We start from the raw sequence: 15,111 nt of genomic DNA on the forward strand, positions 1-15,111 counted from the left end.
AGATTATGCTTAGAATTAGGCACATTTTAATTGAAGGAGTGTATTTTACCATGTTCAAGCACCTGAGAGGTGCACAACAGATGTCAATAAAACAACACAGATGTTCAATTTTAGGGGAGAGTTTTTATGCTTAGTACATTTTTTAGGCAGAAACCAAAGTTTTTGTGGAATTTGGGCTTACATGTACTATAGTGTGACAGCTCTGTGGTGAGTACTTAAGTTTTTTGGCTCTGATTTCAGTGATATAAGTTTCAGTTACTCCTCCCTTTCCATAAAAATACTAATAAGCTTTATAATTCTTGATGCAATTGGCTGAAAATCAGGGACTAGAAAATGTAATAGAATACAGAGGGGTCAAGCTCTAAATTGCATGTGTGTTCTTGGGTGTGCTGTACATACTGGAAAGATCAATTTTCATTTTTTCTTTAAAGCCAAAATTGTTTCTCACTGCTGAAAGCTATATTGATCTGTGGAAGATTATGCACATGTGGAGAGGAGAATTCTCAATGCTTGCATCCACTACTCTAAAAACTAAAAAAATTTGTTGGATTGGATTTTTTTAGAAATTTAGTTTGTGTGTTTTGAATGCATGTGTACGGAAGAGGAATGTGGACATCTTTCAAGAACATTTATTAATGGATTAAGTTCGGTTTTGATCAAAGAACGAAGCACTTTGATGAGTCTCAACACCTGGGTGCGCTAGATAAATTTCCCTCTTTGTATCACTTGCCAAAACTAGAAGTAGTTTGAATGTATCCTGGAGTGTGAAACTGGTGAGACTTTCCTTGAGCTCATGCTGCAAACCTTTGCCATCATCACGTGCATCAGTCTTCTTTGAAACACCAAAACCGTTTTAAAGACCTACTTTCTGCTTTCCCCCCATGAATTCAAAGGGCTTATGCTTCTCTAAACTCCTTGCCAAATCCGTGTAGTTGCTGGCTCAGGTGACAGATTCACACAATGGCCATGGGCCAGGGAATGTCCAAAATGTGACGATGGACCTTGGGACTTGCTTCCAACAGCATCACTTCAGAGCACAGATCTCTGCACAGGAAACATAGGACTAGTTTTTATTTTTTACCATGCCCATACCATGTGATGTAAGTGCCTCCCATACAGGCTTTGGAGGCTCTCTGAGGTTAAATTTTACTGGTGAGTCAAGCAATTGCAAGGCTTTGCTTGGCACTCCTGCCACCATTATTGTGATGCTGGTTTTTGAGGCTCTGGCTAAATACAACAATCTATTGAAGAGTTTTGGAGCTAGCTGCTTACAGGGAAATCTTTCCCTGTGCTTAAATCAGCAGGCTGAAACATGTACTCTAGAACCAAAAACTGCCCAGAGGAATTTCTACAGCTGCTCTACTACCATGTTTGGATTGGATTGGTTGGATTTTTCTGACAGATCTTCCAGGTTTCATGGCAATTTGGGTATTTGTGGGATGCCATCCTACTTCCTCTCCTAAATAGCCACCTTCATTTGCTTGTCTCCAGATCAGATGCAGACAAGAAAAACATTTTTTATTCCTGCTTGCTCAGTTCAATGCTTCCAGATCTCATAACCTGATTTCCCTTCCTCCTAGGGAGGGAGGATTTTTTGTCTCCAGAGAACAAAGTGATCAGCCTTTATCACTGAGCTTCAGAAAATCTAAATATGTCCAGAATAAATACATCAAGAGGATGTATTTTGTCCATGCAGTGAAATAGTTTAAGTATTTCTGATCCAAACAATACCAGTGCATTATGGACCTGTAGTGTCTCATAGGTTTAATATAAAACAGTGTCATCTCATAGGAACATTTCCTTTATTTTGTTTTGGTATAATGGTATAATGGATCTGTTAAAAGGGTGGATAGTGTAGTGATTTTATTTTACTGTAGAACATCAATAATATTTGAAAATGCAAGCTATTTAGCAATGCTAGTGGAGTGTGTTGTCAGAGACCATGTAAGATAAAGTGGTTTGTCTCTAGTCATAAAGCTTGATTGTTTCTGCATGTTCTGACCCTGCAGGTAATGGTGCCCAGCAGACAAAACACTCTCCTGCTTCACCCTCTGCTGCCTCATACAGAATACAAAGTCACTGTAACCCCAGTCTATTCTGATGGGGAGGGAGTCAGTGTCTCAGCTCCTGGCAAAACTTGTAAGTACAAACTTTCCACCTGCCTTTGGCCAGGATGTGCATGAATAAAGACTTACTCTTTCTGGCTTTTTTTCCTTGGCTGTAGGAATGTATTTTAGTATAAATGTGGTCTTATTTTGCATGATTTATATGACTTGAACTTTAAATTAATCTCAGTTGATTGATTTATAAACAATGGGTTTCTTCTGAAAGACAAGCTGTATTTTATTTTCAAATACTCTGAGTTTGCAGAAACTTGTTCAGTAATAGAACTGGCAAATGCTTGATAACCAGCCCACCAAGGGCAAGCCAACTAATACAGAAAAAAAAGTAAACAAAGCCTGCTGAGATGGTATCAAACCAACCATTGTACTGTTCAATCTTCTTTTGTGTGAGATCATTGCTTTCTAAGGGTCAGTAGAAATGCTGCTGAACTTTTTATAAAAAGTGATTGCATTATCTCCAGAGTTCTGACCAAGTACCAAAAGATTACTCAGCTGTCGCTTAAACTTCCTCTCTACTGTATATTGTAAAAAATCATTTCATTATGCCCTTGTAGTCATGATAGTATAATTTTATTGAAGTGTTCTCCTAATTTACATAATTTGTTTTAATTGAAGTGCTATTTATGCAGAGCCTTAAATCACTTGTAAATAAGTCCTTTTATTCCATTCTACAGAATTAATTGTTCAAAAGAGCATGATTTATACATTAGTGCACTTGGATCGGAAGAAACTATTTAATGTATAATTATCTCTAAATTACCTTACATTTTTAGGAAACAAAAGTAAGATTTTTTTAAAGAAATGTAGGGACAAATTTTGGAATTAATTCAAAAATTCATTTGTTTGTTGATCAAAGTTCGTGGCTAATCCACTGAGTAATACAAAGGATGAATTTGATTAAGAGTTTCATCCTGATAATTTCACATGTAAATCTGAGACTAATGGGTATCACACTCTTTTTATTTGCATATCTTGATTTTTCTGTATAAGCTTGTATGAGATAAACTTGTAAAATCCCAGTTTGGTTTCTTTTCAGTGCCCCTGTCTGCTCCCAGGAATTTACGTGTCTCAGAGGAGTGGTACAACAGGTTACGTATCAGCTGGGATGCCCCACCTTCAGCAACAATGGGTTACAGAGTTGTCTACAAGCCTGTCAACAGTGAGTTTTTAAACTGATTTTGTTTGGGTTATTTCTGACTGAACACCATCTTTCACTCAATTTTGTTCTTAAATCTATCAGTTGCAGCTACAGCCTTGAAAGTGTTATTAACTTTGGTGCCTTGTATTTTTCAATATGAAAGTTTAATAATCACAGAATGATGCAGGTTGGAGAGGATCTCTGGAGATCATCTGGTCTTCCTCCCTGAACAAAACAGGGCCAGCTTGGAACAGGTTTCAGTGAACCCTGGCCAGTTGAATTTATAATCTCCCCAAGGACGGAGATTTTAAAACTGCTCTAAGCATCTCTCCCAGTTTTTGATGACTGTCACTGGCAGTGTCTTTGCTAATATATGATAAAAATTTCCTATGTTGCAAAATTTGTCTTTTTTCTCCTACATTTTCCTGTTTGCCTCTGAAGACATTCTGTCTGTATCTTCTCTGCCACCTTGCATGAGGTAGGTGTTGGCAGCAGTAGATTTCCCCTTAGACTTCCAATCCTAAGGCTGATTAATCCCAGCTCTCTCAGTCTGTGCTTTTTCATTTCATCATGACTATCTTTCAGAGACTGTCTGCTTTTTCCTGTCCCTCTCTTCTGTATTCTCCTGTTCTTCAGCTTCCCTCCCCTCTCAATAAAAGGTTTTTATTTCTTCTCAGACACTTGACATTTTATTCCTTGTCCATTTTGTGTGTGCTGCATCCTTTACCTGCCTGTACTTTGCAGCTAGACAAGACATCCAGAATCCTTCAAATTTCTTTAGAAAAACAGGGTCCTCTATTGACGGCAAATCACAGATATTGACCATTGAGAGACTAAAATACTGTCCAAAGACAATACTGCTGCCTGGTTTCTGAAGTGTATCCAGAACAGCTGGGGGAGGTGATGAAGGAGCTGTTTGTGATTCTGATTGGGGAAGTTTCATTATTTTCTATTTTCATTATCATTTTTGCACAGTATTAAACGATGCTGTTGTATAAGAAGCCCTGAGTGAGTGTAGTGCTGGCTGGCATCTTCTGTCCCCCCTGTTGGTCCTGGCATACAATCAAACTGGGGAGATATTTGGCTGCCTCTTTAGAGCAGTAGTAAGTCACTGAAGCAGAACGAAAGGGTTTTAACAGATGCCAGTGTCTAGCTCTGCCTTAATGAATCCCACTGCTGAACTTCCCCAGTGTGTTTTTTGTGTCTTCTTTCCATGCAAGGATTGAGGAGAATGTCTTTGTATTTGTGTACGGTTAAAAAAATAAGGCATAAAATAGTAACTTTATGAACACTTGTAATTTTTTCTAATTTAGTGAATGAGCAAATGATTTTCTAATTTATTTCATATTTTGCAGCTCCTGGTCCTGCATTGGAGACCTTTGTAGGGGATGATATTAATACTATTCTCATTCTGAATCTCCTCAGTGGAACGGAGTACAGTGTTAAAGTATTTGCTTCATACTCAACAGGCTTCAGTGATGCCCTGACAGGCGTGGCCAAAACCTGTAAGAATGATTTCATGCTGCTCAGATCTCTACAAGCTGATTTTCCTTACAACTGTGGCTTTCTGCAGCTCCCTGAATAAATTTTCACGTGGAAGACTTTACTTTGTTTTCCTGAAATGAAAGTCTCTCTTTCTGTGAGACTCTACCAGGCTTTTCAGTGCTCTGCTGGATGTTAGCAAGACAGGAATCATAAAGCAGATACCATTTATTAGCCAAAAATATATGTGCCTAGTAGTAGATGTAAATTTCCTTCATGAAAATCTGTTTAGTATATTTTTTCTAGATCCATATATAAGATTATTTGCTCTTTATATAGATAAAGCTCATTTTTAAATTAGATTTTGACAGAAATTCTGCTATTATTATGATACTTTTATACTTACTTGTAATAACTGAACTTTTTAACAATGTTCATTATATAGTTTTAAGCAAATTGCCTAAAGTTCTAAACTTCTGTTTTTAAATCTCACTACTTTTTAAAATTCTTCTTTTAGATTTTCTTGATTTTTTTAAAGCAGCTATGGACATTATTTGTTAAAAATTAATTGGGACTGGTTTAACTGTAATAATTTTGTCTTTTTTTTCTTGTATGTCTTATTAGAGGTATAAAACTGATTTTTTTTAAATTTGATTTTCAGTGTATTTGGGTGTGCCGAATTTGGACTCCTACCAAGTCCGCATGACAAGTCTGTGTGCTCAGTGGCAGCTCCACAGACATGCCACTGCTTACAGGGTGGTCATAGAGTCACTCGAGGGTAAGTTACTGAATAATTTGGTATGCAGCTACAGCCCCATCCAGAGAACTGAATTGCATAGAAATTGCATGCAGTTAGACCTGTAGACTGGCTCCTGAAATACTGGAAATGATGGACAGAAGAGAGGTGTGTGCACCCCTGACAGTTTCAGAATGAAGTAGCATCCCTGTCCTTTTATGTCAAACACGTTGATAGCTTGTGCATTTTATGTCAGAGACTTCAATCTATTGGTAGAAGAAAGGTGATTACCTGAGATTTTCATTGCTGTGAGGAACAGAAGATGGATAAGGATGAACTGAATACATCAAAGTTTCTAAATACACCACCAGCAGTAGCTCTGTATGATTAGGATAGACAGGAGAAGAGGGCAGAAAAGCTCTGAAGGAATCCAGACCATGCCCAGTTTTGTTTGTTCTCATTCTATTGATGCTTCTTTGTAGCTTATAGTAGTAATGTTATTCATATGGATAAACATGACACCATGCTATGCAGTCACACAAGGAGTCTTGATGCTTTTAGCACAGTATATATAGAGGGTAAATTACAGCCTCTTCAGCCTCACTGGTTCTCAGGTGTGGCCAGAAGAACATTTTGTCACTGTTTGTGCAGACCAATTCTCTTATCCAAGCAGACATCAGTGGTCTTCTGACTGGCGGCAAATGAAAACCTTGGATAACTTGAGAGAAGTGCAGTTAATGGGCTGTGTTAAAGGTGTCAGGGACAGTAACCCTGATCACGTGGCAAAAAAGGCATGACCTTTCTGTGGAATGGCAAGTGGATGGTGATAAGGTTTATTTGAAGCCATGAAATACAGACAAGCTGTTCAGATAGCAGAGATCAGCCTGAGACAGCACAGACATCCCTCTCATCTGGGAGCTAGCCAACATCCTACTTTCTTCATATAGAACTGCCAGAATTGTTTTAACTGAGCTGAAAGCACCTAAATGCAAGCAGAATAACCCAGAGTGTGAACAAATGTTTCTTATTAGTATTTATCCTGAAGGGACTTGATTGTCAAATCTGGTGTGTGTCTGGTTCAGGCAGTGATTGAATATTTTTATACTAGTGTAACACCTGAGAAGCATTGAATGATTGTTTGCCATTTTTATATACTCTGTAAAGTATGAGATCAGTGGCTTGTATTTCACTTCTTCCTGATGCAGATTTTAAATCGTGATAAATTTTTTCTTGTTATTAAAACATGCCTTATGCTATTTCCAGTACCCAGCCTTTTTCTATTGTCAATGTATCTTCCAATTCAGAATTTAGCAGAATCAGTTTTGGAACCCTGTAAATGCTATTACTTAACCATCTTGCCAAGTGGCTACTAGTGAAAGCTGGAATATGATATTTAGTTCAGTCTCCTTTGTTGTGACCAAGCACATTACGTGTGCTGAGAACCAGAGGCACAGACAAAGGATGCCATGGAATTACATAATGCAACAATTCCTAGTTAGACTCTCATAATTTAGGACTGCATCCAAAGCCTGTTCATGATAGTGTTAGTGATTTTTATTGCCTTCAGTGCATGGGGCAAAATTAATCTTTTTTTCCTGAAGATGTTTGACACATTCCTCAGCTCCTACTTAGTATGAATAATGAAATGTTAGAGACCTCTGCACAGAGGTCAATTTCCAAAAGTAAGGCAGCAGGCAGTTTATTAACTTATGCCAACCTCTTACCCTTCATGTGCTGTTATGTACTCTTCTTATTTATGATTTAAATCACATTATTCAATAAAACAGTAAAAAAACAAAAAAGTTTTCATAGTTTCTTTTGTAATTCCAGATGGAAAAAAGCAAGAAGTAAATCTTGGTGGAGGGACACCTAGACATTGTTTCTTTGAGCTGATGCCTGGAACCAAGTATAAAGTCAGTGTTCATACCCAGCTTCAGGAGCTGGAGGGCCCTGCTGTGAGCATCACGGAGACAACGTGTGAGTAAAACAGAGGAGGGAGAGTTCAGCCAGCACAATAATGCTCAATTGTATTTCTTGTGTTCTGCCCTTTGCCCACACATGTGCTATTCCTGCACAGTGTTCTTTAGCTGAGCTATTGATTTTTCAGGTACATTGTGACTCCTCCACTGGTGTGCATGGTTCTTACACCACTGCTGTGAAGTAATTGTTAAGTCACATTCAGCAACTCTATTGGACTTCTAATGAGAAAGACACAGGGAGGATGGTTTAGTTTTCTTCATAGAAAGTCCCACTATGGGATACTCTGAATATCTATTACTTTGGGGAAAAAATACAGAAAAATGGGCAAACAGAGAAAGTTTTGTTCCTGCAGCTCTTGTTATTTAGTAAAATTAACTAGTGTTTGAATAATTTACAGTTAAATGGGACCTCAAAACCCAATTTATTTAAGTATTTTGAAACAAACCAACCAACCAGACTTCTTAATTGTTATTAGTAGTACTACAAGACAGGCAAAAAGGAAAAAAAAACCTCACAGCTGTTTTATGAAGTCAAGATCCTGCTCTCATGAACTCAAAATACTGTGAAGTAAAACATGGGACTACTAGAATGAATATTTTATCTTTCTTTGAGCCCATTTCCAATCTCAGCATTTCCTGTTTTCTCACAGTATATTGCTATACACCACAATACTGTTCCCTTTCTCTCAGGGTAGAAAGTGTTTCTAATTTTCTTCTTTTCCTCCCACATTTATGGTTTCACATAGGGAAAACTTGCACAGGTGCATGACTCCAATTCTTCCTGGTTCCGGGCTCATTCTCTGAGCAGCTAGCATAAAGCCAAGCTTCTTCTGCTTTTTGAGGAGTTGTGTTTAGTGTGCTCTGCAGGTCAGGGAGCTAGGAGACACAAGGAAGAGCACACCTTGGCCCATATGTCCATTTGAGAATGATGATTTATGATAATTTGTGTAAACTATTGTCTCACTTTAAAAAGGGAAACAGTCTTCAGGGTGATCTGCATCTCTTGCGTGCTGAGAGCAGCCTTTCAAGTCCCCTCACAGGAGCTGTGACCCTTTCTTAATGGCTCTGGTCCTGGGTTGCTGTGGCCATGGAGGTCCTGGGCACTACTTCTGTGTAGGTGTTTCAGAGTCCCAGCCCTTTCTATTGCTGAAGCCACTGGGAAAACCCCCATGAGCTGCAGTGGGATGTGGACATGTAGTGAATCCTGTTTGCACTGATCTTCCCCAAATGTAGGCTTCTTTTCTCAGGTTGCCAAATCTAACACTCTCCATTGCCTACAAATGTAACTTAGATGTTACAGCAAATAAGTTTAGACTTGGAGGACTGATGTTCTGTAACCTGTGGCTTCTTATGCTAAATGCATTGAATAAAAATGGGGGAAAAACCCTTGAATGAATGTGGAAGCTTTTCCTCCCACAGAGTTGTGGAAGTCAATGCATGTGCATTTTATCTCTGAGAGGTCAGCTGGGCTGTATTGAAAGGTGCAAAATAAAGCTGTTGCATTCAGAAAAGCTTTAATTGGGTATTCACCTAGGTGTCTGCAAGGTTGAAATTCCAATGTCAGTTTTCAGGAGAAGAGTGAGGGACACTTTCAAAAACTATTAAACAACTTGAGTAGAAGTTGCTGCAGGCAACAGAGCCACAGTCCTGTTAGAGCTGGGGTCAGAGCTGTGTTTCTGTCTGGAAGCATAACAAGATCTTTGACAAAATTCAGAAAAGTCTTGATCAGGGAAGACTGTGATCTGCTTTGAGTGCAGGCACTGGCTTGCTTTTCCTCTCTGTCTTTGCATTTTGGACTAAGATCTTCTTCCTTCCAGGGTGACTAAAGACCTACTTTCTGTTACTGAGGACTTTTGTTGAGAAAAGAAAAGGACACAGACCTTTTTCAAAACAAATAATGGATTTTAGGTCAAGAATAATGCTGGCACATGGTCTGCTGCGCTGGAGGATCTCAAAAAGGGGCAGTTCCAATAGTAGTTCAGTTGTATTATTTTATCATTCATACTGCACATGCAGCCATTAATTGTTCTGCATTAGTAATATTCTCTTTCAGGTGACATTTCTTTTGTGCACTCACCACATTTATCTCCAGTTGCATAACTAGTGGATTAGGGATAATGAATTTTTTTCATGTAGAGATGAGTAGAAAATGCTTTTTATTAAAAATATTGGGCTTTTAAGTATGTTTGAATGTTCCTTCTTTGATTCTCCAGTACCATTTCCTACTCAACCACCAACAACACCTTCAACACCACCTCCACCACCTACGATCCCACCTGCAAAAGAGGGTAAGTGCTACACGTGTGAGTTTCTAGTAATTTTAAAGTGTTGATGCAATGTTTTTCTGCTTCTGATGGTATTTTAGACCTGTGGGGAGCAGATCTCACAAGGCATTTGCTGTAGAAACACTGTTAAGGCAGCTGGCCTAAATTTAATGAGCCAAAAATCTGACATAATTGTTTTACTTTTAAAATTTGATGAAAGGGTGGTTAATATATGTGACACTTCCTTTTTCCAAACCTCCTAAACCATACACATTTTGCAACTGAAGCAGACATCCTAGGATAATTAAACTTGAAAAGCAGCATTATTTTTAAGTATGCCTACTTTAGGTAATGTGAAAAGTATGGGCCATATTCAGACTCCCTTTAAATGCAGACTTCCTTTTATTATTATTTGAACGCATCATATTTTGTACAGAGGCTTATAATATTTCTGTGAGAGGAGCATTATTGGTGGAGGCTGAGGATCAAATACATCTGCTTGAAGTCTGTGGACCAAACTGACATGTATAAATTGAGAATTTAACCCACAAGCACAGGGAAAAAAGACCTTGTATGTAGGTGTGTTTAGAACTGCATAGGGGCAGATAATGAGGGGGTTTTGTTATCCAAGGAGTAATCAACAGAAAATAAAAATACAGGTTTGTATCTTCTTGACCTATTCTCTGGATTTAGATGAAATTTGAAGATGAAATATGTTGAAAAACATAACTTTGCTTTGAGACAGTTTACTTCTGACCCCAAGCAATAGACTTGGATTTCTGTGAAGTGTTGAAGGTTCCCAGTTCCCATGAAAGAGTGAGCAACTTGTGTGGGCAATGTTCGGCTCTTGCAGGCCATTTTGCATAAGAACATGCTGGAATCAGATGAGATGGGTGAAACCTGCATTGCCCCTGCACAGTGCAGTTGAAGTGCATTAGACACTGCAGACCTTAGTGTAACTTTATGAATGGATTTTCCCAGTGGGAACCTCCACAGTTGAAATTCTGTCATCTTGCTTACTGTGCCATGCTAGGAGTTGGCATTGTATAAGCTCATGTGTCACTTTACTTAAAAACCTAAATGAAAATAGAAATGATAAGCCAGACTTTAAAGGACCATTGAAGTGTGTTCTGTGACAGGATCTGTTGGTGCAGACAATTCTCCCTTGCAGAGCACAGCTGGTTCTACACCTGCACTGAGGTCAATGCCAGCAGGTCTGTTGAATGAAGCTAACATTGAGCTAACATGTATTAGCTAATATTAAATAAGAGCTTTTCATGATGGTTGCATTTTTTAAAGTGATTTTTGAGATTTTTGAGTTGAGGCATTGCTCTAATTCCAAAATTCTTGCTTTCTTCCTCAGTGTGCAAAGCAGCCAAAGCTGATCTGGCATTCCTGGTGGATGGGTCATGGAGTATTGGAGATGACAATTTCAATAAGATAATTAACTTCCTTTATAGCACTGTTGGAGCTTTGGATAAGATTGGTCCTGATGGAACACAGGTAATCGATGTGTGCAGAGATGGAGGGTGCGTGGACTTGACAGGGTATTTTAGACTAGACCAGAAGTGAAATGAATCAAGAAGTAACTGACATCATTTCACAGTTCAGTGAAAATATAAAATATGCTCCATGTCAGTATCTTTTTTCAATATCTTTTTATGCACACCATATGTTAAAATTCTCAGTATAAATTTTTGTAGCATGAAGGCTAAGTATCATTTCAATCTCTTCTAATTCAAATGAGATTTAAGTTTGTTCATGTTTTTGGTACTCATTGTAGTGTTTATTTATAAATAAGCTAAAAATGGCATTGATAAGGAAAACTAAAGGTTCTGTTATTTTGAATCATACACACTACAGAATCTACAGTGCTTCAAATAAAATTTGCAATGATTGTTCCATTCATGTATTTGTTTAGAGAGGTGCTCCAGAACATATTATTGGCAAATAAGTTACTGCTTTAAATGTTACCTGTATAATATGGGGTTTAGGATCTCATTGGAAATTAGTTTTAACTTGTCCAAACCCTGAAGGATACTTAGTTTTTACTGTTTCTTGCTATACAGATATTTTTCCAGAATGGAATTAATGGTGCTTCAGAAACTTTGTCACAAGTTTAAACATAATAGCTCCTTTTAAATCAGGGGCACCACTTATGGAATATGAAGATCAATATATATGCTTTGTGAGTTGTCGGGGCTTAGTGTACAGTATTGTAATACAGGGTCTTAACTCAGTAGTGTCATATTTGACAGTGGCAATATTTCAAAATATATTCCTGAATCTTTCTTGCTCCCTAGCTTAAGTTACTTGTGTGCAGTTATTAATTCATGGAGACTGAATTAAGTCCCAGCAGTTCTGAGTAAGTAACTGTACACATGTGAGCAGCTGTAACCAGGATTTTGCTTTTGGGCTCGACTGAGAGTGCTTCTGCCAAAATGGGTATTACTGTTCTCATCCTGTTTGCTGCAAAATGAAACCAGAAAGTGTTAGATGGTTGCCAAAGTTGCAGAGTAAAATTGAACTTTATTTACTGAAAGCTTTTTTAAAGAGAAAAAAGTCTGGCTTCAATTTAAAGATTAAGCTAAATTACAAGATAAATCCTTGTTTTAAATGGTCAAATTCACTTACTTTTTGCTCACACAGTGGGTGGTGCTTTTGTAATCAACATCTTCTATGTGCACAGGTGGCAATAATTCAGTTTAGTGATGATCCTAGGACAGAATTTAAATTGAATGCATACAAAACAAAAGAGACTCTTCTTGAAGCTATTCAGCAAATAGCCTACAAAGGAGGAAATACAAAAACAGGTGAGAAAGGATGAGATTGTAATGCAGATTTTTTCCCCTGCTTCTCTAAGTGGTATTTCTTTCTCATTTGCTAAATGGCTTAATTAATCACTGCAAAACCAGTAATAGCATGCTGTCTCCACACTGGGGATGAAGGGTTGGGCTCTGAAATTAGAAAGTCTTTGTAATCTGTAGTTTACACCCTTCAGCCCCTCCTGCTGCATATTCACCCCACTGATCAACAGTGATAACAAGGATCAGGGGGGCAGGGAGAGGGGCAGGAGGGGTAAAGCAAATTAATTTGGGGGTAGTGGAAGGTGGAATGGGGAGTAATATGAAATCAGCTTGGCAAGTGAGCAGAAAAGTGATAAAGGGCAGAGGGTGGGAGGCAGCTTGCAGGGCATGTAGAAAACTGGTGAGAGTGGAGTGTCTGTTTGGGTATAAGCCAGGACAGTTAAGCCTCTGTGGGATATTTAAGACTGGGATGGGGAAGGATGTTTGTTAAGGTTGCGTTTTCATTTATCCCTTAAAATAGTTTGCTGATATAAAGAAATTATAGATGAGGGTTGAAAGGGTTAAAATCTGTTTTAGTTGGAAACCATATGTTTTATTATTTTCAGACTTCACAGAAATTTCTTGCAGCTGTTGCATTGCATCCCCTTTCAGCATTATCAAAATAATTTTCCATTTACTACAATGACATTCTCAGTTGTTAATGCAGACAGTGCTCTACAATCCAGAACAGGAAAGTTTTGCTATCTCTAACCCAGCCAGCAGCTAAATACCACACAGTGCTCACTGACTGCCTACCCCTAGCCCTGGTGGGATGGGGAGGGGAATCAGAAAAGGGTAAAGCCTGTGGGCTGAGACAACAGTTTCGTGATTGAAATAAAGTAAAATACAATGATAGTAATAGTAATAAAAAGGGGTATAACAAATAGAGGGAGAGAAACCCCAAGAATAAGAGATGATGCTCTTATGGTTGTTCACCACTGGTGGCCAGCCCATTCTGGGGGGATTGGCCCCTCCTGGCCAACTGCCCAAGTTTATACCCTGGGCAGGATGTTCTACAGCATGGAGTATCCCTTTGGCCAGTTTGGGTCAGCTGTCCTGTGTCCACTCTCCTCCAGTCCTCTTGTGCAGCTGCTCAGGGGCAGAGAGTGAGACACTGAAAAGTGCTTGACTCAGGGTAAGCACAGCTTAGCAACAACCAAAACATCATTATCAACATTAGCCTCAAATGGAGTCCAAAACTCAGCACTGTACCAGCAATAAAGAGGGAAATTGAGCCTATCCCAGCTGAAGCCAGGACACCCACACAAATCATGTTAATGATCTTCCTCTTCTGGATTGAAAAACAGAGGGCCAAAGCTGTCGGAACTTGAAACATTATGGTCAAAATCAAACTTTTCTAAATCTTGATTTTAACAAATACAGAATGAATAAATTGACGGACTATTGAGGACACGACAGATTTTTCTTTTTATGTATGTGTAACATGTGATATGAGAAGCCAATAGAGATGGGATTTATATCACAGTCAATGTCAATTTTTGTGTTGTAGGCAAAGCCATTAAACATGCACGAGAAATCTTATTTACAGGAGATGCAGGCATGAGAAGGGGCATTCCAAAGGTCTTGGTTGTCATCACTGATGGACGATCACAGGATGATGTGAACAAAGTCTCCAGAGAAATGCAACTAGATGGTAAATTGTGTGGTTTTAAAAACAACTCACATTTTCTTTTTTTTTTTCATTAATTGCATCTAAATGTGAGCATGAGGTAAGGATAGCCTTTGCTCCAGTTTTAAAGAAAATGGCAATTGCTGAGAAACACAGAATACCACTAGGATATGATTAGATTCTGGGTATTTTGAGTGATTAATTGAATTATTTTTCATTTTGACAGCAGTGCTAAAATTATGTATTACTTAATGGAATTGCTCCCAGAATGAAGAAATTGGGGAATATGATCCTGAGAATCTGGATTATCATCTATAAAATGTAGTCTAGTGGTTATGAGCAAATTGAACTATTTTGTTTTCTACACAAAAGGTTCATTGAAAATTCTTATACTGTTTCTGACCTGCTCTCATGTTATACAAATTACCTCTAGGAATTTCTTTAAGGCTTCAATTTTAGAGCTTTAAGCAGCCACACCATGTTGTGAGTCTAAGCCTAAGAAGTGGATTAATTGTTGTAGAAGTTTGTACCAAAACCAAAAGGGCACAGTGTGCCACTTGGCACAAAACCAAGGGATGGAAGAAAAAAGCTGTCTTCCTTTTAATGTGAGGTGACCTGAAGAGAAATTGCATTTATGCCTTTTATTTGCTTTTAGCTTTGACAGCCATGAAGTTCCCAATGTAGTTCACTGATTTCTGAAACCACATGTAATTGTCCACCTTGGCTGCCTCCTTGTTTTGTTGCTAGATGCTGAGTGTAGGGGCTTCATCAATAAAGCAGATGACAAAACAGTGGGCTTGCATGACCTGTTTTAAGTAGCAGTTAAGAAAACTATGTATTTTTTAATAAATTGGAGTTTTTGTCTAAACTGAACATAAAATATTCATCTCTCAGGTAAGTCTTGCGTTATTAG

General features: G+C 38.3%; 1 protein-coding gene across 1 annotated transcript in view; it reads left to right on the forward strand.

Annotated features, from left to right (window-relative positions):
* Positions 1 to 15,111, forward strand: part of COL14A1 (collagen type XIV alpha 1 chain) — a 114,439-nt gene that overhangs the window by 59,028 nt on the left and 40,300 nt on the right. The window contains exons 20-28 of the mRNA XM_058018790.1: positions 2,010 to 2,139; positions 3,160 to 3,282; positions 4,617 to 4,766; positions 5,405 to 5,521; positions 7,310 to 7,456; positions 9,672 to 9,746; positions 11,086 to 11,225; positions 12,412 to 12,535; positions 14,079 to 14,222. Of these exons, the coding sequence (XP_057874773.1) occupies positions 2,010 to 2,139; positions 3,160 to 3,282; positions 4,617 to 4,766; positions 5,405 to 5,521; positions 7,310 to 7,456; positions 9,672 to 9,746; positions 11,086 to 11,225; positions 12,412 to 12,535; positions 14,079 to 14,222 (1,150 nt within the window). The remainder of the gene's footprint in view (positions 1 to 2,009; positions 2,140 to 3,159; positions 3,283 to 4,616; positions 4,767 to 5,404; positions 5,522 to 7,309; positions 7,457 to 9,671; positions 9,747 to 11,085; positions 11,226 to 12,411; positions 12,536 to 14,078; positions 14,223 to 15,111) is intronic.

Source organism: Melospiza georgiana, chromosome 1, assembly GCF_028018845.1.
Source record: "Melospiza georgiana isolate bMelGeo1 chromosome 1, bMelGeo1.pri, whole genome shotgun sequence".
Lineage (NCBI taxonomy): Eukaryota > Metazoa > Chordata > Aves > Passeriformes > Passerellidae > Melospiza > Melospiza georgiana.